Raw genomic sequence first — 22,832 nt, forward strand, 5'->3', positions numbered from 1 at the left:
TTTTTGAGGTGTCTACATAGCTTACAATGCCAGCCTTCTCCATATAACTGCTCTCCCCACCACAGGGACAGGTCTCCAAGACCTGTTTATCTACATGAACTTGTCCCACATGCATAGCTGATTGGGTCACAGAGGACATCAGATCCGGTTTGGAAAATCAAATCTCTTCTTTGGAAAATTTGGAATTGGGATGAAAAGCCAGGCAGCCAGTCAGTCCAGGCTGGTCTTGACCCAAAGGAACACAACTTGGGAGCTTAAGGGGGGCCATTTATGCCCTCCACATGCACAGAGAATCAGCAAAAGGACAGCTTACAGAGAGAATGGGAACAAGGCAGCCATGCAGAGATGAGAAATGGAGTAGGAGTGGTTCCTGGGGTCATGACCTTGTTTCAGTTCCCGTTTCCAGTCTCTTCACGGCCCAGTCACCTCTGAGTCCTAGGACATATCCCAGAGGCCTTCCAGTAAATTCTCCTTGTAGCTTAACCTAGCTTGAGTGAGTTTCTGTTATTTGCACCCCAAAGCACCGTAGCTAAGATGCTCTCAGGAACTTGAGCTCCACGAGGACAGTGGCCAGATTCGTTCCTCAGTGTAGCCCTTGCCTAGCATGGTTCTTGGCTCAGCTCCATGAATTTTTGTCGAATAGCACTGACTGAATACAGCTTTTCTATCTAAGAGATAAACATAACACTACCGGATCCTCCCCCAAATTGCCATATCGTCTAGGAAATTAAATGAATTGAAACCAAGGGTTGGTTGATTCCATTGAAAGACCGGTCTTGCTTCGTTGTCATTCTATCTCATTTCCAGTTTGAGAAAGCAGGTGTGGTGCAAAGCTGAAAAGCACTCAGCCAAGAGAGACCAGCAGGAGAAAGTGACAAGCGAGACAGGGTATGAAAGGGGCTTGTTTTGTTCTGTGTGCTTTGGAATCCATTTGTTCCTTAATTAAGGGGAAAAAAATCACCCTCCAGCTAGTAAAGACACCCCTAAGAAATTAAAATAACGTAAATCAAGCTAAATGAATACTCCAGAAGCAGCACTGGAGCTTGATGGAAGAGAGTATGGATGCCCCCGAGATTTTAAAAGCAAAGCCTGCAACGGCTTTCTGGAGCAGAAACACTCTCCCTTTTGTCTGATGGCACTTAGATGCCAACACCAAGAGGGATTTATAGAGGAGTTTAAGGGGACAGCGTCTTCTTGCTGTTCTGGCTCTCAAAAGACAAGAATTGAAACAAAGCCTAAATGGATGATGATGATAATTCCCGGAGTTTCTTCCCAGGGGCACTTAGTGTAGAGAAATCACTTAAATTGTAATTAAAATACACAAAGCAAAATGGTTCAAGGGGAACGCATAGTTTCTAGTAAAATATCTTACTAACCACAGGAACATTTTACCTGGGAAGTAGCTGAATGACTGAAGTGTGACAGAACACGTGTGTGGGTGTGTGCTGGTCGTACGGTGGTGACAGCAGGGACATGGTTAGGAAGTTCAATATTTTAAGCATCATAACAAGTAAAGGTGAAATCCCCAAGTGGGCAGAAAATCTAAGCTTTAATTTTTGGTGTCACATCAAATGATCCAAATGTTCCTTAATTTCTCAAGCTTTTACCTTAAAGGAGGTATGATGGTGGCTACTTAGAAAGTATACACAATCTTGGGGGGAACCTCTCCAAGACAACATAAAGATTTTACTACAGATCAATGTTTCTGACTCTCCAGACAGCACAGTGAGCCCTCAATCAATGTTTATAGTGATGATAAAATTATGTAGGGAGATTGGACTTCCATGGGCCTCTTGGTGCTGGAAGGGCCCTGGTTGAGCTACTCTGATCCATTGATTTTTTGGACGTAGGAAAGGAGGTCTGGAGGGGTTAAGTGGCTTGCCTAGACATAGGGTGACCATTTGACTCCTTGTGCAAACTGCAGCAATTTTGAGCGTTAAAGGAGGTACCATTACAATGACACCAGGACCAACTGGTGTCAACCTGGACTGTCCCAGGCAGACCAGGGAATGCAATCATCCTATCTAGACAGCTCCAGGCTTGGCCTCAGACTTACAGGCAATGAGAAAATGCTCTACTTGGTGGTGTCCTTTGCAAGAAGGAGTTGCTATCTGGAGACAGGGAAGGGGGTTCCTAGGTGGCCAGATGGGGAGTGCACATCACACGTGCTTCAGCTGATGAGTGTCCCCCACAATTCTAAGCTGGTGTTAGCAGGGACTTGACAGGCCCATGCAGGGCCTCTGTGAGCATTAGAAAAAGGTGTAAGTCTGAGGAGGACAAACATCTTGGCCAGCAGATGGTGCCTTTTGCAAAAAAAAAGGAGACTCTTCCTCCAGGAAGTCCTATTCCAGGAAGTATTGGCACTGATGAGAAAGTGGCAATCAGGAAAGGGCTCTGGACCCATCTTCTTGGAATAAGCATGTTTGCAACCAACTCACAATGGCTGATGGAATTTTTAAGAATTTCATCTCTGGTATGGACACTACTCTGGATTCCTGTTAGATGAGGATGGAGGATAGAATGCTGACCCTGGAAGACGGAGCTCGAAGAAGCACGCCGTTGCTGATATCAGCTACCATTTTTGGAGCACTCACTGTGTGCCAGGCACTGTTCTGAGCACTTCACATATATTGATCCTCTTAATCCTCCAAACCACCCTATAGGGTGGAACCCTTCTGCACCCTGGTTGTAATGATGGTTATGCAAATCCATGCATGTGTTATACCTTCAGAGAATTGATGCCCAAAGAAAGAAAGTTAATCTTACTGCATGATAATTTAAAAGATAAAGTTAAAAAAATAAAGACTATACTGCTTGAGCCCATTGATTGAAATTTGAGAAAAAGTAAAAATAGTGATAGCAGATCAGTGGTTGTCAGGGGTCAGGGCTGGGGGGGATTGACTGCTGAGGGACATGAGGGCAATTTTTAGGATGATGGGAATATTCTAGATCATGGTGGTAGTGGTGGTTCCATGAGTATCTATTTGTGAAAACTGCACACTGAATTGTACAGTTAAAATTGCTGAATTTTATTGACTGTAAACTATACCCAAAAAAGCTGGGGGGAAACAACCCTATTGCATGGGCATCACTGTTAGTCTCATCTTATTCATGAGGAAACTGAGACACAAGGAGGTTGAGCAGCTTGCCCAAGGTCACAGCTAACATGTGATAGAACCAGATTCAAATATAGGAATGAATAATTCCAGCCATCTTAACCTCTCTAATTAATGCTGCTCATGCAAGTAGGTCACAGATCCTCACCTGGGGCGGGAGACACATCAGCCCTAGAGAGGCTGGTGCAACAGACAGGAAATGCACAACCCCCACAGAGGACCCTACAGAAACGACAGCTGTTCTGGGGTGGCCATTTGGGTCCACCCCAATGAGTCTTTCCTGAAGCAGACACAACTATTTGCTTTGAAAGAACTGGTGCAGAGGCACTGAGGCCCAGTGCAGGTATCTGGTGGTCCCTGGGCCTTCCCCCTTTTCCTGGCTGGAAGTGTGATTTAAAACCTCCCCAGCTAAGCTCATTTTGCCACATAGCTCCTGCAGGATTCATTTTCAAAGCTCAATCCAGAAATTTCTAGCTGAGCAAATAGATCCAAAGCAAGAAAATGTATTCACCCAAGTTACCTCTGAGACAGAGGAATATGGTTTCTCATGCTTTGCAGAGGGAAACAGATGTGTGTATATACAAACAAATTTGCAGATATATAACACTTTGCTTATTATATTTCAAAGACGTGAAAGAGAAAACAACCATGCATCTATATGTAACTTCCCAGTTGCTGTCCATCTGAGACTGGAAGGTGAGTGATCTACGGTCCTCAGCAGGTACATGAAATGATGCTGTGTCATATTTCACCTCGCAATTGTGCCACTTGGAGAAATAGGCTCCTGACTCACTTTACAGCTGGAAAAGGGACAGGCTATTCTTAAGGCTTATGCACAACTGGGAGGGGCTCAAAGATCATCTCAGGTAACACACAAGGCACTTGTGATTAGAGGGAGCAGACTTACCCATGACCAAGCAACTACTCAGAGGCAGAGCCACACAGGTGAGGTGACTTGTCTAAGGTTACTCAGCACAAAGCTGGAGTCAGAGACCTGGGTTCAAATCCTGACTCTTCCTTGTACCAACCTTCTGATCAAAGGCAGGTTCTCTAACCTCTTCAAGTTTGTTTTTTCCTAAGTAATATGCTGCTAATTAGTGCTAGCTCATAGGTGTATTGTGAGGATTGGTGGGATAACGTACTGAGCCCAATGCCTGGGTCATAGTACTTGCTCAATAAATGAAAGTTGATGGTAGTAATCGCATTAGTACATTGTGGTTATCTTTCTAAGTCTCATCTGCAAGGCTTTCGGACAAGATGAGTTCTAAGGCTTAGGCTGGCTAATAACTGACTTGTACAGCACTTTAAAAAGCCCCATCACAGGAGTATTTTCTTTGCACAGCACAATCACCCTATAACGTACATAAGATTGGCATTATTAGCCCCATATCGCAGTTTAAAACGTTAAGGAAGGCCAAGAATCTCGCCCAATTCTGCCCTCACCGAGATCAATCACACAGCTAGTAAGGGACAGAATAGGGTCTTGAAATCAGATCTTCTAAGTCAAGATATTGCCCTCTGCCCGATGGACTGAGTGTCTGACTCCTAGGCCAACATCCTTTCCCCATGGTGTGCTTGTCTCCGCTTCCCTGCAGCCCTCTTCCAGGCCAAGGCAATACGGCTCTTGGAGACGGCCTCTAACAAGCCGATCCAATGAATAATCATGAGAGCAATCCTTGTGTTGCCCTTTTACCGCTGAGATGGGGACAGATTTATAGAGGCTGACTCTGGCTGGTATTTGGGAACGGATAATTACCTTCACTTACTATATTCTAGGCTGCTTCGGCTAAATATTTACTGCCCAGAATTCTGCCCTTTCCAACCAATTCTGAACACGAGCATGCCACAGGCAACTAAGTGGTGTAATTCATTCGGGGCGACCATAAATCTAAGGCTTCCACCAGAAATGATGCAAAAAATTAATGGGACATGAAATCAAGTAAATGGAATTGAGTACAGTAATTAGTTCATATTTTAATCCTCAGGTCTGTTTATTATCCGTCAACTGGTGAGCAATTAAGTCGGCACCATTGAGATGATTAGCTTTGTTTCAGCAAAAGTTTATCGATATGTCAGAGCAAATGATTCTGGGGCTTTAAACGGCTTCATTTTGAATTGTAGAGGAGCACATCAATGGAGCGGCTAGACATCTAATGATTTAATTTTGCAATATTATTATCTAGATTACTTATATTTAATATTATGGAGCTGTTCTGGATGGTTAGTGGGGAGAGTGGGCGGGAGGGGGTATTCAAACCGTAGAAAAGCATTGTTTATATCCTTAGGTTCTTAATGCCTTTTCATACTGAGACCAAATGAGGGATCTTTAAGGCATTTCACTTTCTATTTCAGTCTTCCAATCTTTAATTTCCGCATTTCTTGCAATCAGGCATTATAATGGTTCTCACACTGGGGGTATTTTTGTTGGGGGTGATTTGGTTGACTTCCAGATCCATTTCCTCATGGATGCTCCTTAGGGCTCATGTTTGTAAACTAATCTACCAGTGTCTTTGCCTTTTTGAGGCTGACCTTATAAATGCACTTATGATGGGGTTCTGCTCACTAAAGCCAGAAATCTGAATATCAGGCTACCCTTGCTCTACTAGGTAACTAAACCAGAGCACCTAAACAGGCCTTTTGAATCTAGGATTTGATATAATTTAAAATTGTATTTGAAAAATTTAAAATCCCAAACTAAGAGTCAGGAAACTTGGGTTCTGGTGCTAATTCTGCCATTGGATCTCGGTGACTTTGGGTAGGTCTCTCGCGCTCTCTGGCACCCGATTTTTCCTTTGTCAAGTAAGCAGGTTAGAAGAGATGACCTCAGTGGGGCTTCCGACACTGACACTTCAGATGGAGGCTTCGAGCAGACTTGCTCTTTCCAATGGCAGGTCTGTATCTTGAAGCGGGAGGTTGATCTTTGGGGGAAACTACAAATTTTAATATAGTGTTGACAGTGGTCAGACTGGTCATGAATGGGTCGTTCTTACTTTGCACCTTGTTTTTCAATTGATTTTATTCCTGTGGCTTTGGAAATGGATTTAAAAAAGAAGAGCTATGGGGCTAGCCCAGTGGTGAAGTGGTTAAGTTCGTGCGTTCCACTTCCGTGGCCCGGGGTTTGTGGGTTTGGATCCCAGGTATGGACCTACATGCTGCTTGTCAAGCCATGCTGTGGTGGCATCCCACATACAAAATAGAGGAAGACTGGCATGGATGTTAGCTCAGGGACATCTTCCTCAAGCAAAAAGAGGAAGATTGGCCACAGATGTTAGCTCAGGGCCAATCTTCCTCACCAAAAGGAAAAAAGTAGAGCTAGTTCACACAAGTGTTAGAAGCAGTACTCATCCTCTAATTGCAGTGTTGCTGGTTCCTAAATAAAGGAAGATTCCACTCAACCCTCGTAAAGCCATGACCAGTGATGGTCTCCATGGTGACAGTTAGGTTCTAGGCTGAACCCTGATCAAGCCCCAGTTGCCCGTCTTTACTGTTGTCTTTGTGATATAACACCCCTTTGCCTGCTTTAGATGGAAGACTCGGGGATACCAGAGTCAAGTGGAGGAGGATGGTGGTCATCACAGTGCCATCCTGGTGGGACCAGGTCAGAGTTACAGTGCAGGTTGGGGTGGAGTTAATGGGATAATGAGTTGACCTCAACAGGTTGTCTTCAAGTGCAATGTCTTCTCTCTTAGGTGGCCCCACAGCGTCCATCTAAAACTAGCAATCCAGGAAGCTGCAGACTTGACTGGGCTGTCCGTTCTCAGAAGTAATTGTAAAGAAGTTCAAAGGGAAAATTCCCTATCCTTAGAGTCATCCTCTGCTGGTATCGTCATAATCTGTCCTACCACCATCTGGGCTTCTGACCTTGGTTTGCTTTGCTTCTTGAAGGCCAGTTTGCTCACTCTGGGTGGTACTGGCTCCCGAAATCCACAACTATGGCTTCTAGCATCAGCCAAGACAAGTCCCCTGGTCTGCTCCTGGGAGTAATTCCAGGGCTGAAATGAGGAATTTAAATGAATTTTACTAGTACTTCAGCTATCAATTGTTCCATTACTCCTCCCAGGTACCCTGAAGAATTCACTTACCTAGTGTTTGTGAATAATTTAACATAAAACGCCTAGAACGTCTGTTCATATTGACATTAACTTTATTAGGTTTGCCATTACAGCAATAGAATTTAATGCATGATATATTGGGCATAATTAAGGCACTCTGAAAGCTACAGTCTTTTAAATTATCTTCATTTACTCATTGAATCTCTTCGTTCAACAGCATCTACCAAGTGCTGGTCATGGGTATGGGGAGATATTAAAAAGTACAACCAATTCTGTGACTGCAGTTAACAGTTCATTTGGGAAGACAGGGTCCTCTACTAGATTGTAGGTTCCTTAAAGGCAGGCCCCATGGTCTATAGGTCTTTGAATTTCCCCCTGGGCTAGGGCCCGGAGTAGGTGAACACTCATTAGTATGGGGTTTATGGATAAAACTTGGCCTATATTAAGCCGTGTTATGAATCAGAAGGCCTGAGCTACGTCCAAACTCAATCATTTATCATCCGGATGGTCTTGGGCCTTAAGTCCCCACGTGAGAAGGAGATAATTTAAGGACAACTTCATTGAGCTAGTGTTTAGTGATTAAATGGGAGAATTTATATCATCGTGCTTTGGAATTCATTCAGAGTAGAAGCCAAAGTCCATACGAAGTCCATGCGAAGAGGACAAGATCTGCAGCAGCCCCCGGCCCCACCCCTAGCTCTCTGTCTCCCCTACCCTGCACATGCGCTCATGCTGCTCCGGCTCTTCCTAGGATGCTCACAGCTCTCCCCCACTTCAAAGCCATGGTACCGGCTGCTGTCTCTGCCTGGAATGTCCTTCCCCTAGACATCCCATGGCAACTTCACAAATGTCATCATCTCAGTAACACCTACACTGGCCACCCTATTTACACTTGTAACTCTCTATCTCCACTCCTCATCCTCTGGTCCCCCTTACTCTGTTCTATTTCTTTTTCCATAGCATTTGTCATATGCTAACTTACCATGTACGCTTACTCATTTCTTATGTTTATTATTTATTATCTGTCTACCCCCACTGGACTATAAGCAACTTACAGGCAGGGATGTTTCATCTATTTTATTCACTATAGCACGTGGTAGGCACTCAGTCAATATTTGTTAACTGAATGAATGAATGAATGAAAGTAATTCACAAAGCACATAAACAGTAGTCAAGTGTTAGCTGTGACATTCTGTAGCCATCTACGGGCGTGACTAAGTTCTGGACAGCACTGCACAGTAATTGACTCAAGTCTGTGCCTTGTCCCTCCAGTGGATCTAAGATTCCTCCAAGGTGACAACTGTTCAATCCTTTTGTGTTCTTTGACACATTTAGAATAGGACTAGGTTAGTGCCTCATGATTACATTCTGAATTTCTCAAAGCACACTTCTTTCTTAGAGAAAGCCTAGAATATGTCTCAGTGGTTACTGCAAACTAAACCACTCTTCCCTTTTTCCAGTTTCTAATGAAATTTGATGCTTTGGACAGCCTTTATTGAAACACTTGATCTTCAATTTAAATGAGGCCGTGTATTTCCTGTACAGTCAATGAAGGCAACACATGCAAAATTCCAGCAAAAAAAGCCTATAAGGCTTGAATTGCTAGGACTTCAATAGTTTATTGCATTATTGATTCAGTGGTTGAATGACGCATTCCACAAACATCAATTAAGCACCTACTGTATGTCGGGCACTGTGTTAGGTGTATGGTGTACGAAGATGAATAGTAAAAAATGTCTGTCCTTAAGGGCTTTCCCAAGATCGTTTACTCCTTCCTTCGGCAAACATTTACTGACTCTGCCCTCATGTGTCAGACAAGGTACGAGATGCTGAGAATACAGCGATGATCAAGATAAAACCCCTATCAACAAAGAACTACGGTTCCAACAGAAGGGAGAGGAAACCATTACAAAATCTACAGTGATGGGCAATTCAATAGTTTGGGGTCAGCAACATTTTTCTGTAAAAGGCGAGGTAGTAAATATTTTGGCCTCTGGAGGCCAAATATGGTCTCTGTTGCATATTCTTCTTCTTTTTAAAAAAACACAATCCTTTAAAAATGTAAATCATTCTTAGCTCCTAGGCTGAATTTGGCCCAAAGGCTACCGTTTGCAGACTCTTGTCATAGACGAACATACAGGATTCTCTGGAAGTCAAGAGGAGGCAGCATGTTACTGGCTGGGAGGAGGGAAGGGGGGTTGGAAAGCCATATGGGAGGAGGGGCTGTGCTGGATACAGAGGAGGGGAAGGGGCAGAGGGGACAGCTTCACCATGGCACTCGAGTAGCGCTTCCTTATGTATTACCCATGCATCCTTTATTCTTAAACATCTAAATTCTCATACCCCTCACATCTCCAGTTGTGCCAACGGAGCATCTCTACCAGGAGGTCCCAGCCTCCCAGCAAAGCGCTAATTAGATTGCAGGAGCGCTTCCCCTCAGAGCCATTCAATGCCTGCTGGGGCTCTGGTCCTCAGTCCTGTGCTCCTCAGCACTTTTTATACCCTGGCACACTGCAGGACAATTTGGTGTTAGTTGCTTATGCCAATGAATCTGTGTTGCTTTAGTGAAACCAGTCTCTCAAGGATGCAAATAACTGATTCCTTTAAGAGGACAAGGTCTGCATTTTCTGTTGTTTAGTCTCAGTTGTTGGCTCTGAGATAATTGTTTTCTCGTTTCTGATTCAGAGCCACTAAGAAATATATATATTTTACATAGGACTTTTATTTCCCTCTTTTAAGTAAACAAATCTTATCTACATTACCATAGTGACAGCTATGGACTTCTTCCTCCCTCAGATGTATTTGAGCAGAATCGGGGATTCGAGAGGCTGAGAGTTGCAAGGAGGATGTGTTTCTACCCCACCTTCAGGGGCAGCAACTGTGTCAGGCCACACAGCTGTTCCTCCATCCTCTCCTTCATGCAATCCAGAGAGAGCCATTTCATAATCCTCTTCTGGAACAATCCTCAATATAATCCGCATTACTTTGTATTAAAAATACAAACATCTCTCTCAACAGACTGTAAGCTTCTCTGGGCAAGAGCTGGGCTGTGGAGCCCAGCTCACAGCACAAGCACAATAGTCATGTGAAGAGTGAGTAAAATACAAAGGAGGATGTGGCCACAGGTACCCCGTGACGTGGCTGGTGCAATTCTCAGGGTACCGCCTCATCTCTTTGAAAAGAAGAACTTAAGGAAGGTTTTCAAAATGAATATTTCCAATTTCCTCCAAATAAGAAAGATCCTTCTTTGTCTAGCCTCATTCCTGCACCTTAATCCACAGGCATGATTCTTTTCAAATATTATCTTTCGCCTGGTTAATGTATTCGTTTCTTTTCATAAATACCCTACTTTATACCGGACGTTAATCTAACCACTTTAGACATGATTAGCAAGCTACTTTCTTATTAAAAACAGTTAATTTTCCCTTCTTAAAAAAATCGAGACATTTGAATCTCTGAATATGCTCATTTATCACCAACCCCCAACAAGGCATCCAGGAGTTTTTCGTGTAGGACATGAATAATTTTTATAAAAACGCAGTTGCTGACTGTGTCGTACATCCACGCAGCTTTATAAAACAAAGCAAGTGATTACCATCAATTATAATAACCTCACTAGACAAGGCTGCAATTAATCTACAGCTCTTCAGAAAATGACTGTTGCGCTGTGCCAAGGAAAATGCCTGGCATTAATTGACTTATCACTATCAGCAATGATAGATGGGGCAGATGGCAATGTGATTATTCATTGTCAACAAAGTAAACACATGCTTTGTTGCTAGAGGGCCTACTTGAGTCCTCACAGAGGGTAGCCAAAAATAGAGACCAAAGGTGGCTTTGAAGTCAGCACAAAATAAAAATAAAACATTAACTTACAGGACGGGATATATTTACTTGAACTGGGGCTAACCCTCAGTGGAATCCAATCCGAGGACATGTTCTTTAAGGAAGTCATCGATTGTGTAGAGTTTCAGCATTAGAAGGTGCATTAAAACTAACAGCCCATCCGCTCATTAGGATGTGAGTGTCTTTTATGAAGTTCTCAAATTCCATTCCATGCTAAATAATTCCAGTGACGGGAATTCCCTATTTTCAGAGGCAAACTCATTCCATTGATGAATGGCTCTCATTGTTAGAATGTATATTTAGCTGAACTCTCTCTTTCTAGAACTTCCCCCCATTGACCTAGGTCTTTTCTCTGATACCACAGAGAAGATGCTAAAATTTTCTTGCTCACTAAAGCCCTTTAAACATATCAAAGGCCAAATGCCTATCCAACTGCTTTCCACATGACATTGTTTTGGTGCTTCCAATCTTCTGGTTTCTTGCATCTAAACCCACACCTGTTTACGGATCACTCATACTGAGACCCTTCACACTGAGGTGCTCAGAAAGAAAAGTGATACAGCTGATGTGGTCTACCCGGGACAAGGTATGACCATGCTTATGCTGAGCCTAATGCTCAAGGTTGCCTTGGGCAACGGATGTGTGTGTGGCAGTTCTGCTTGGGAAGCTGTTCTCCAAACCCCATCTGTCTAGACAGCAGCCCAGCTCTGTCATTTCTGGGGGCAGTTGCCTCTGGGTTTCTCTTTTTTATTTTTGCTCAGTATGGTTTTATGGATTAAGTCCTCATGCTGAGAAACCTGGGATAATTCACAGCCTGAGTTGAAATTGGCATAGTGGTCACTAACCAAAATCTCTTGGGGGGATTTTTATAGACGTGCATAACTGGACCCCATTCCTGGAGACTCTGAGTCAGTTGCTTTGGGGAAGGACTCATATATAAATATTTTGATAATATTCCCCAGTTAATTCTGATTTGAAACTCTGTTTAAATGCTTTCTTCATTGAGAACACGTAAGGATGTACTACTGAGTGAGTGCTTCACAAACCTAACCATAAGACTCTCCTGAGCTTTAGCAATGCAGATTCCTGGGAGTGCCTGATACCTGTGATCTGGGTTAGGTCTAGAAAAACTAACACATTGAGAGATCAAATTGCTATAGATTCCCCTTAAGGATCTCGGAAGCACTCAATTACTGCAAAATTGTAGTTCATATACAGGTTACAAAGCACCCTTATTACCTATTGAAGAAACAAGCAACTGTATGGAATTCTACAATGGAAAGATTTTAGCCAAGTAATCATTTACATTTTTTGACTCATTCATTTCATAAATTGATTCCTAAGTGCATTTTTACTCTGAGGTCATATTGTGAGAGGCTCTGGACTATAACAGTTCAGCAGGGGAGAAAAACAAAGAAATAACAGCAAACAAATAAATGAGAAAAGAAGTCCACAAATGAAATAACTACAAATCTTAAAATAACATATATTTAAAAAAGAAGAGTTTATCTAATTCTGAATATTCTCTAGTTTGGCCTGGCCATCCGCAGTCACTCTCAATTCATGAGCTTTGGCCCTGCTCTCATCATAAGCTCTGCTATACTCTAGCTCAGGGTCTGCATCGCCTGGGAGTTTCCCATTACAGTGCCTTTGGCAGACATTCCTAATCAATTCTAGCAATTTTTTCCTACAGATCCAGAAAGGAAACTCATATGCCTGCTCAACCAAGTCCTCTATGAAGCCATTACTAACAGATCACAGATGAAATCTATGGGTAGCTTCCCCAACACACAGTGCCCTACACGCCTGGAGCCTTGGGTGCCCCTCATTTCCTGCTTTATCTTTGTTGTCTATCACCTACTGAGTACCTCCAGCGCTCCCTGCATCTGGAATCCCACTTAATTTCCAAAATAACCTTGAGAAGTGTCTAAACTTAGAAGCCTTAGAAGGCTCAAGTAATCATTCTAAGATCACACAATTAGCATGTATCAAAGCAGGGGGTACAAACTCAGGCTTTTTGACTCTCAAGCTGATGTTCTTAAAATCGTTCTGCCCAGTTCAAAAGGCACCTCCTCTGTGAAGCTTTCCCTGACCCCTTCAAATAAAATTTGTCACTTCTTTGAGTTCGCCAGGGCCTTTGTACATCTCCACTGCAGCATGACACTATACTTTAACGATTTGAATATAGCACTCTTTGAGCAACTCTGGCAGGAGCTCTGTCTTTTTTTTTTTTTTTCTTTTTTTAATCCCTGTGTCCCTGGTAAGTAGTAGAGTGCTCAGGCAGGTTCTCAGTGGATGCATTTTGAACAATCATTAAAATCTGGCCACTGGACTCATTAAGGTTGTGGATCTCTTTCTCAGTGCATGGCCTTACTATATTAAAAACAATGCCAGGTTTAAACATGATGCTGATTTAAAAACACTTAAAAAGACCAAGTCGATAATGGATACATACTTCTGCTATTTCAAAACATTCTTGACATCAGTTATTGAGGACTCTTAAGTAGAAACCTAGTGACAGGATATTTAGCATAGAAGGACCAATGATCCCTAGTTGGTAACTGTCTTCAAGTGTAACTGAGGTCAAACAGGTCAAATTAACTACACGCTGCTTGTCAAGTGTCATAGCACAGATGACATCTGTTTAGACTATACCTCTCATCCTATAATTGAAACTGGTTTGGCTCACTGCTGTGGCCTGAGTTCTGTCTGGGTTGATGGTGGCACATAGTGACACTCACTGTTAATGGTGGCACATGATGACGTCTCCATTCTGCAGAAACTCAGGCAGACTTTTCAGTTGCCTGACACAACTATTTTACAGTAAATTATTGTTTGTGCAAATAAGACATATTCTATCAGAAGGGAAATTATAGACTCTGTGCTATCAAATGTGACATATGGGAGGCTGAGTGCCCACAGAGGGGTAAGAGAAGATGTACATGAAAGGTGCATTTGGGTTTTGAATAATGCTCTGGAGATATCTTAGGGCATGAGTCACAAGAGAGCTGTACCAATGTTGCAGAAGGAAATATATATCCAGTTTCACTGTGGCCTTTTCTGGAAAATGCTGGAAGCTTGTTATAGACTTTCATGTCAACTTGAAAAAGATAGATGGAGAAAGGAGGCACAAACCTACTTGTTTCATAGATTCAAGAGAAATCTTTCTCTTCTCCTACCTTGGGTATAACGAAGCACCAAATCTTATTAATTGGCACTTAACCTTAGTACTTCAACAGCCCCACGTACCTCCCCAGAGAAGGCTTGTCCGTTGAGGAGGTGCTCCGACCCCTGGCTGTCCTCACTCCCAAAGTGTAGCCGGATCTCCTCCAGCCGGTGGCTGTATGTCATCGGCCCTCCTGATATGTTGACCAAGTGCTCCTTGTCCAGGCGCAGGGACACGTGTCTTCCAGTGTTGTACATGGTCCCACTGACCTGCAAGGCAATGGCAGCAGGTGAAGCAAGGCTCTCCTCCTTCCACTTCTCACCAAACCCAGCATGGTGCTTAGACCAATGCCTTTTGCTTCCTCCTGCTGGGAAGACATTAGGCTAAATCTACCTGTGGAGCAGGGAGTGGCAGTCTCCCCAGACAGCCCTCCTGCCCCTACTTGGCTTCCATGGTACCTTCTGTGAGGCAAAAACCATATTATCATTTAGGAAATTGAGGTAGGAATTCAAAGGAGACTTTATCAATTGTGGCTAATATTTTGGATATTGCACCTTATAAAAAATTAACTTGTCCCTCTCGCCATAAATATTTGGAATGTAGAGATATTGCAAAAGTTAAAAATCTGAGGAGTGAGAAAATGGAGAAAGCAGTTAGTAGGGGTGAGATGCTATGAAGGCCAAATGAGGGACAAGGAAGCCAAAATGGGTCAACAGGAGTAAACTCTAGTGGGAGACCAAAGGCTCAAGTCTTAAGCGTCCGGTCCGGTGTGCCTTGGTTAGGTCCCTCTCTCGCCCCTGCAACCAGACACTGCAGAGAGTAGAGAGCGGTGACCCTTCCTCACTGCCCGTGGTCCCAGTGCTAAGCTAGAGATTCATACACGCTTCCTGTTTCACAGATTCCCAGACTCCCTCCTCACTCCTGATCCCATCTTGCTTCAGCCCCTGCAAGCTGCTAACCTTACTGCTTCCTTCCTCTTTGAACTTGATGTTCAGCTTCATCTTCCTGCCTCTGGCCTTAGCACTTCTCAACACTTGACTCTAGAACACTGATTCCGGGCTGAGACTCTATTGCCTTAGTCTCCTGGGTTGACCCAGCTCTAGGAGCAGATCAAAAGCTTTGAATGGGTCTGGATGGAATGCCTCTGGGCTATTACATGTGGATCTTCTTGGATTTTCCTCCTGCTTACTCTGACTCCTCTTGGCCCAGCCTTCTGCTCTATGGGCTTCATGTAACTTCCTTACGGGCTTCATGTAACTTCCGATATCTTTATTAGATGCGGTTTTCACGTACAGCTCTATAGCACTAGCCTTACCTGCCCCTCCACCTTTCTGACACTAGTCTCATGAATGATCAGTTAGTTTAGTTCTGTAGATTGCTCTGTGTGGCAGAGACAGTAATGTTCACCAAATACTCTGTTGACTCATTATTCCACTGTCTTGCCATAAGTTAGAGCCCATGTGACTGGTGTCGGCCATGGGCTGTGTGGGGACATGTCAAGTGTCACTTCCAGGCTGAAACAGTGAAAAGCTTTTGCACAATTCTCCAGTCTCTCTCTTCCCCTGCTATATCAACCAATGGTGCAATGTGGAAGTATGTAAATACGGTGCAGCTACAAGTTGGAGCCTGTGTCAGCCTGGGTCTCTGGCAGATTGTGTGCAGATTGCAAAAATGGCCAGAATTCTTTCCCTCCCTGTAACTGCACTCCTTACAATATGCCTTTGTAGCTGTGCCCATTAAGATAGAGGTCTCTTTCTCCGCCCCTTGAATCTAAGCTGGTATGTTACTTGCTTTGGCCAATAGCATGTAGTGGATGCAACATATGAGTTCTGAGAGTAAGTCTCTAAAGAGACTTTGCACACTTCCTCACCCCTTCTTAGAGCCTTGAGACCACCATGCAAACAAGCCTGGCTAGCCTGCTGGAGGATGACACCATAGTGAGGAGAGTTATTCTGGGAGAACCCATCCTAGACTGGCCATTCCACGGCCCATCCACCAGTTGACTGGTCCAGCCAAGATCAGCTTAGCCTGGCTCAGACCAGAACTGCCCACAGACTAATAGACTTGGGAGCTAAATAATTGGTGTTTTAAGTCCCTAAGTTTTGGGGTAGTTTGTTATGTAGCAAAAGCTAACTGATATACACTAAGTCAATCATCCCTTTCTCCTGTGAATCTGGAATCATCAACAAAAACTCTGGACACTCTTTGCTGAGCACCTGAACTGGAAAGTCACATGGGCCCAGACAGTCAACGTGTTGAGCAGCTGGAAAGTCAGACCAGAGAGAGAGAAGAGAGAAGCAGATGTGCCAACAGCGACAGAGGAAACCATGCAGAGCTAGAAGAAGAATTGGAGAGAATAAGTACTTGACCCTCAGAAACCCTTCGCGCCTTCTTGTTCCAGTTCCTTCATGAGGCCTGAGCTGTGCTTTCTCAGATACTTAATATCTTAGCAATAAATGTATTTTTTTTTCTTAAGTTATCTATTCCTTACAACCAAATGATCCCTGTCAAGGGGTCTACTCCTGTTCTTTAGCCTCAAATAAATGTCTATTTAGTCACTAGGAGATAATGAGAACTTGTCTTCTTTTCATGTCCCAATTCATGACTTTCTTTGCAGTAAAATGGTTTGAGACAGGTTTGTGTTGAGATTGCTTCTATTTTTAAGTAAAATTTATTTTTCTAATTATTAAGATAATATACAGGCATTACATATGGTTAGGAAGATATAGAAATAGCTGAAGGAAATAAAAATCAGCCTCAATTCCACAATTAACCAGTAATAACCACAAATATTTTGTATGTATACTCTTCACACTTTTAACTACATATACCCATATTTTAATGAGATCATTTTATGTATATGTATGTGTATAAATAGATAATAAATGATTTTTCACATACATGTGTATATATATGACTTTATATATATAAAATAATATATTAAATATATATTAATATTATATATTAATACATTTGTTATATATTACTAATAATGTTAAATATTATTTATATTATATAAATATACAATATAATCATATTATATATTAATATATAGTAATATAATTTATTTAATAACATATATATTATGTATATAAATATTTATATAATAAGCATATTATAAATATTATTTCACTAATATTAATATTTCCAGGTCATTAACTGTTTTGCAGTATCACTTGGAAATGGTTGCATAACGTTCCACTGTAAAAATGGATATCTTATTGTTGAATCTTTACATCCCCTCCACTTTTTCACTATTGTAAAAAAATACCGCAATGAGCATCCTTATAGACACGTATTTTTGCCAATCCAGGGATATTTCATTAGGCAAATTCTGGGTCCAATGGTGGACACGTTATTACAGCGCTTACTATCTATTGCCAAATCCATCTGCTGTGGAGAGTAGATCTCGCAGGGCAGGCTGGACCTCTAATTCTCTTCAAATGACATTAAGAATAGAATCATGAGATGAAACCAGTCACAACCATGGGCACCTCTGGGGTCAAGGAAGCAGAAGAGGAGCTGCTCTGAATTCTTACAGGATATACGCTCTGTCCCACGGGGCAAGTATCTTGAGCTTCCCTGCCCTTCTAGAAACCCTTTCCTCTGTGTCTGTCTAATGTTCCTAAGAAAACCATTGCCCACTGAAGCATGGCAGGGACCATGTCATACGCTTGTCTGCATTTTCCCAGTACTTTGAAAACACACTGGCACATAGCAGGTGGAAGAACCAAGGAGCCTTGAATCAAAAGCTTCCCATAAAGTAGAGATAAGAAAATTTCCCCCATGAAAATGAAGGAGAAAAAACCTGTAAGGCATATAGAAAACAAATATCGAAGTGACTGAAGTAAATCTCTCCTTACCAGTAACTACTTTAACTGTAAACGGACACCACTTATATGAAGCTCCCAGAGTAGTCAAAATCAGAGACACAAAGTAGAACGGAGGCTGCCAGGCGCTGGGGGAGAGAGGACTGGGGCTATTGTTTAATGGGCACAGAGACGCGGTTTTACAAGACGAAAAGAGTTCTGGAGATGGCGGTGACGGTGGCACAACAACACGAATGTACTTAATGCCACTGAAATGTACATGTTAAAACAGTTAAGATGGTAAATTTTCTATGTGTATTTTACCACAATAAAAAAATTGGGAAACATTGCCTCCCAAGAGGCTGTTTTGAGAATTAAATAAATAATACATATAATTTTCATTCTCTTCCTTCTCTTCCTTTTGACTTACTGCCTGGGGGCCAGCTGATGCAGAAGGACCCTTGCTGATCTTCCCCACTTCTCAGAGCCTGGTGGAATACAGTGTTGCTTGGTAAACATCACAATGAAGAACTTTAACTGACTTCGGCGCTGTGATGATCCACTTGCTTCCCACTTTGGATTTTAAAGCTCCAGGGGTGGGAAGCATCCAAGATCATTTTGAAGGCCATGAAGCAAACACAAAACCAGAAAAATCAGGAGTAGACCATTGATTGTGCCTTCTCATTCCTCCACTCTACCAGCAGACCCCTTCTGCTTACATGGCTCTATCTTCATTCATTCCCTTTGTCAGTCACTCAGAAGATGTTCAGTGCACGTGAATGTGTGCAGGGAGCTGGGGATTATATGGTGAGCAAAACCAGGCACGTCCCCGCGCTCATGGAGTTCACACTCTCCACTGTGTAGAGACCAGAGCCGGGGAAGGAAGCTATGGGGAATCCATCTGAAAGTCTGCCATTTGCCTATGTGTTCTTACAATTAAAAGCAATACCCCTTATCCCCACCCTTTCCCTAGACACCAAAATAACATTAATTTGTACTAATCAAAAAAAGCTGTGTAGCCCGGGTATGGTTTGTTGCACTTTAATTTAAAAATAAAGGCTTGACAACATTATGTATGATATCTAACCGTACATCTGCACTGTAGTAATTAACATTGCAGCAGTGTCATTTTATCTGTAACTCTAATTACTGTGTTTCCAATGAACTACTTTGGTGCACAGCATGGCAGAAGAAGTTGTATTATGCAGACCAGGAGACAGGGCTGAGCAGAGAAGTTGGACCTGCAGGGGAGAGTCGACTGCCTCTAGCTGCCTCACAGTTCTGCTTTTGTTTTATTTTAATCCACTGCAAAATGAGGTGAGAGATGTACGTGATGCCCATCTTACAAATGAGGGAAGTAAGTACGGTCGGTAAATGCTCAGTGACTTTTCCAGGATCACAAACCTGGCAGCGGCGGCAAACCCAGGTCTTCTGATTCCAGGACTAATGATCTCGATGTGAGCCAATGCGAGCATCTCAGCTCATTTCAGATGGAAACTAAGTCAGGGATTTTCGCTTCTTCTCCAGTGTGTAGACAAGGGGCTTACGCAGGGGCCAAGGCAGCGGATTCTTCGTCAGGAAAGCAGAGGGCTGGAATGGATGCTGGGCTGCTCAAGTTCATCCCAGGAGGGGGCCTGGAGAAACCCGAAGGTCAGGGAAGTCCCGGCGTATCCTCACCTGCAGACGTTTACACTGGTTTGAGACTGGGTGGAGCCATATGTGTTGAGAGACACAGGTATCAGATGCTCCACAGATATGCCTGTCAAGATTGTATGTCAATCAATACCATCTTGATAACTTGAAACCATCCAGAAGCAATGTGTTCTTTTGCAAAGCAAAAAATTTACTCCCATTTATTCATTTTGTAAAACCGGGTGTCCTTATATAGCAAACACACTGCTTTGCAGCAGCTCATGACTAGCCAGGAACTCTAATAAATGGACTCGTCTCCTCTTTCATTCTGGTGACACTGCTGTATTGGAGGAAAATAAATTCAGTCAGTGTAACTTTTTTAAAATGGTAGGTGTTTTTTTTTTTTTTTTTTTGCAGGGGAAGATTCACCCTAAGCTAACATCTGTTGCCAATCTTCTTTTTTCTTCCTCCTCCACCACTCAAAAGCCCCAGTACATAGTTGTGTATAGTTGTAAGTTCTTCTGGTTCTTCTATGCGATCTGCCACCACAGCATGGCTACTGACAGACGAGTGGTGTGGTGCCACGGCCTGGAACTGAACCTGGGCCACCAGAGTGGAGCATGCTGAACTTTAATAGCCAGGCCATCAGGGCTGGCTCAGTGTGTTTTTGAGGTAAGGAGAGTTTTTATGCTTTGAAAATCAAGAATGATCCCGTTCATAATAGTTGCCATCTTGGTTTGAACCTTTAGTTGGTAAATTCTGAACCTGAATTTAACTAATCCTCACAATTTCTCCCTCACCAAACTCACCACCAAACACAGCGTGGTACTTAGACCCAAGCCACTTGTTTCCACTTGGATGGGGAGACATCGGGCTACCCTGCATGGAGCACAGGCTGGAGGCCTCCCACAGGGCATGTCTGTCCTCGGCCTCGTGGTGGTTTCCGGCCTTGAGGCAAACAGCCCATCAGTGGGGAGCCAGGGCTTGACCCCACGTATCTCTGGCTCTGAAGTCTGCACTTTCAACCACTTTTAATCACTTCTTAGATTGCCTAGCCGATTACTTAAAAATTCAATATTATAAGGTTTCCTTCAAATACGGGTTGATAGTGTAGGAATCCCACAGTGGTTTAGAGTTCAGCGTCCAGGGTTACTTATGATATTAGGGTTCTCCAGAGAAACAGAATTAATAAGATGTGTGTATACACATAGAAGGAGATTTATTTTAAGGAACTGGCTCATGTGATTATGGAGGCTGGCAAGGCCAGAATCTGTAAGGTGGGCCGGCAGGCTGGAGATCCAGGAAAGAGCCGAGGTCCTAGTTCAAGGCCTAAGGCCGACGGCCGCAGAGCTCCTTGTTGCTCTGGGCAGGCCAGTCCCTTTGTTCTATTCAGGCTTTCAGCTGATCGGATGAGGCCTGTCCATCTTATGGAGGCCAATCTGCTTTCTTCAAAGCCCACGAATTTAAATGTTTATCTCATCCAAAAACACTCTCGCAGAAACATCCAGAATAATGTTTGACCAAAGACGCAGGCACTGCGGGCCGGCCAAGTTAACACACAAAATTAACCATCCTCCTTATCTTCAAATCCCATTTGCTTTCTTCACGACATCTTGCTCAAACAGCTCTTCACCAGTTGTGCTGACAGCACACGTACCAGGTTAATATATTTAATATCTGTATATTATATATTTTCTACATCACATAATTTAAAAAGTCAGCTGTACTAAATCTGTTCTCTAAACCTCAGTCATATGGTAGGACAGCCAGTTTGCAGTAATGTACGTCTGGATTATATAACAATTTTAAAGAAACAATTTAACTTCTTCTGTCAAAAGCTACGTGCACAACAAGGTAGATTTATTCTTGAGTCTGTGTGGGACCTCAGAGACGATTTGATGGAAGTCCCTCATGTTGTCTAACTTCCTATTAGCAGATTGGGAAAAAAAAAAAGAGGAGGTGTATCTTTTTTAAAAGACCCAATTCACAAAATAAACGTACTGATGGTCTTTTGGTTTAATGCGGATAGTACTTGTAGGGTTGAGGTTTATGGCAGACAGCTAAGCTTGAGTAAACCTTCCCTTCAGAAATTCTGATTCAGTAAGTAGTTACTTGCTTGGTATGATGCAAAGCTTACGTGAGGTTTCCATTATATTCTCTCTCGAGGCAGTCTGACCCAAATCTCCACTAATATACTCAGAAATAATTCCCCACAGCTTAAATGGAAATGTAACACCACAGACGGAGTAGTGGAGAGGAAATAGAATTCTAATTGTGTAAAAGGAGGAGATGGCCATCTGACCTGCATGCGAGCTACAGGGTTGGGTAGGAAAGGGAGGGCGGAGCGCACCCTCAGATTTTGAGGACTTAGCATGTGTCAGATGCTATGCCACTGTTAAGATCAGGAAACTAGGTACAGAGATGCTAAGGACTCTACTCAAGGGTATCAGGCAAGCAAGCGAGGGGACTAGAACTCAAAAGAAATCTTTATGACCCAAAGCTCACAGTCTTCCCACCGTCTCAGAGAACAATTTCAAAGCCACCGGAGAGAGGCTGCACTCCACTTCACAGTGACCCTGTCAACTGCAGAAATTTAATAATGGTCCTTTGTTTATTTTTCTATATGGAATTGGCAGAGGCCCTGTTCACTCATAAATAGCACTGCTGGCATTCTCGCTATAGGATACGGTCTTATTTAGCGATTGTCTTTTACTGTAATTTGAGTGAACACCCCGGGCTGATGGGGGACCGTGACATCCACAGCAGCAGCAGTGATTACGGTATATTCTAGGCCTTGCACTTAGTGTCTTCATTTAATCCTTGCACCACCCATGTGAGGAAGGCATTATTATCCACATTATACAGAGCGGGAGGTGGAGACTCAAAGGGCTAAATGACTCTACCTAAAGCTCCACAGTTAGAATCAGCAGAGCCAGAATTCCAGCCCAGGCCTGTCTGATTCCAAACTCTACAGCTCTTCAAAGAGGAGAAGTCAGAAGTTGGCAGGAAGAGTGTTGGGGATATCACGTGGCGTGGCTTAAAAGTAGCTTCTGGGACCAGGGATAAAACATGGTATCCCCATGGATATGCTAGATTGAGTTGGACTGGGCCTGGCTTGAATACCCTTGGTGGTTTCTAGATCCTGGGCAGCAGGGGAAATGCCAGTCCCCACTTGCTGGGAGTTCAGAGATGGTCATACCTGCCTATCTTA

General features: G+C 43.1%; 1 protein-coding gene and 1 long non-coding RNA gene across 4 annotated transcripts in view; one reads left to right on the forward strand and one right to left on the reverse strand.

The window, feature by feature from the left end:
- Positions 1–22,832, reverse strand: part of CA10 (carbonic anhydrase 10) — a 476,991-nt gene that overhangs the window by 82,718 nt on the left and 371,441 nt on the right. For all 3 annotated transcript variants that reach the window (XM_070562243.1, XM_070562241.1, XM_070562242.1), the window contains one exon: positions 14,264–14,449. In XM_070562243.1, the coding sequence (XP_070418344.1) occupies positions 14,264–14,449 (186 nt within the window). The remainder of the gene's footprint in view (positions 1–14,263; positions 14,450–22,832) is intronic.
- Positions 6,546–7,147, forward strand: LOC139074066 (uncharacterized). The gene is made up of 2 exons (XR_011523392.1): positions 6,546–6,714; positions 6,806–7,147. It is a non-coding gene; the product is annotated as an uncharacterized lncRNA (long non-coding RNA).

This window comes from Equus przewalskii, chromosome 10 (genome assembly GCF_037783145.1).
Source record: "Equus przewalskii isolate Varuska chromosome 10, EquPr2, whole genome shotgun sequence".
NCBI lineage: Eukaryota > Metazoa > Chordata > Mammalia > Perissodactyla > Equidae > Equus > Equus przewalskii.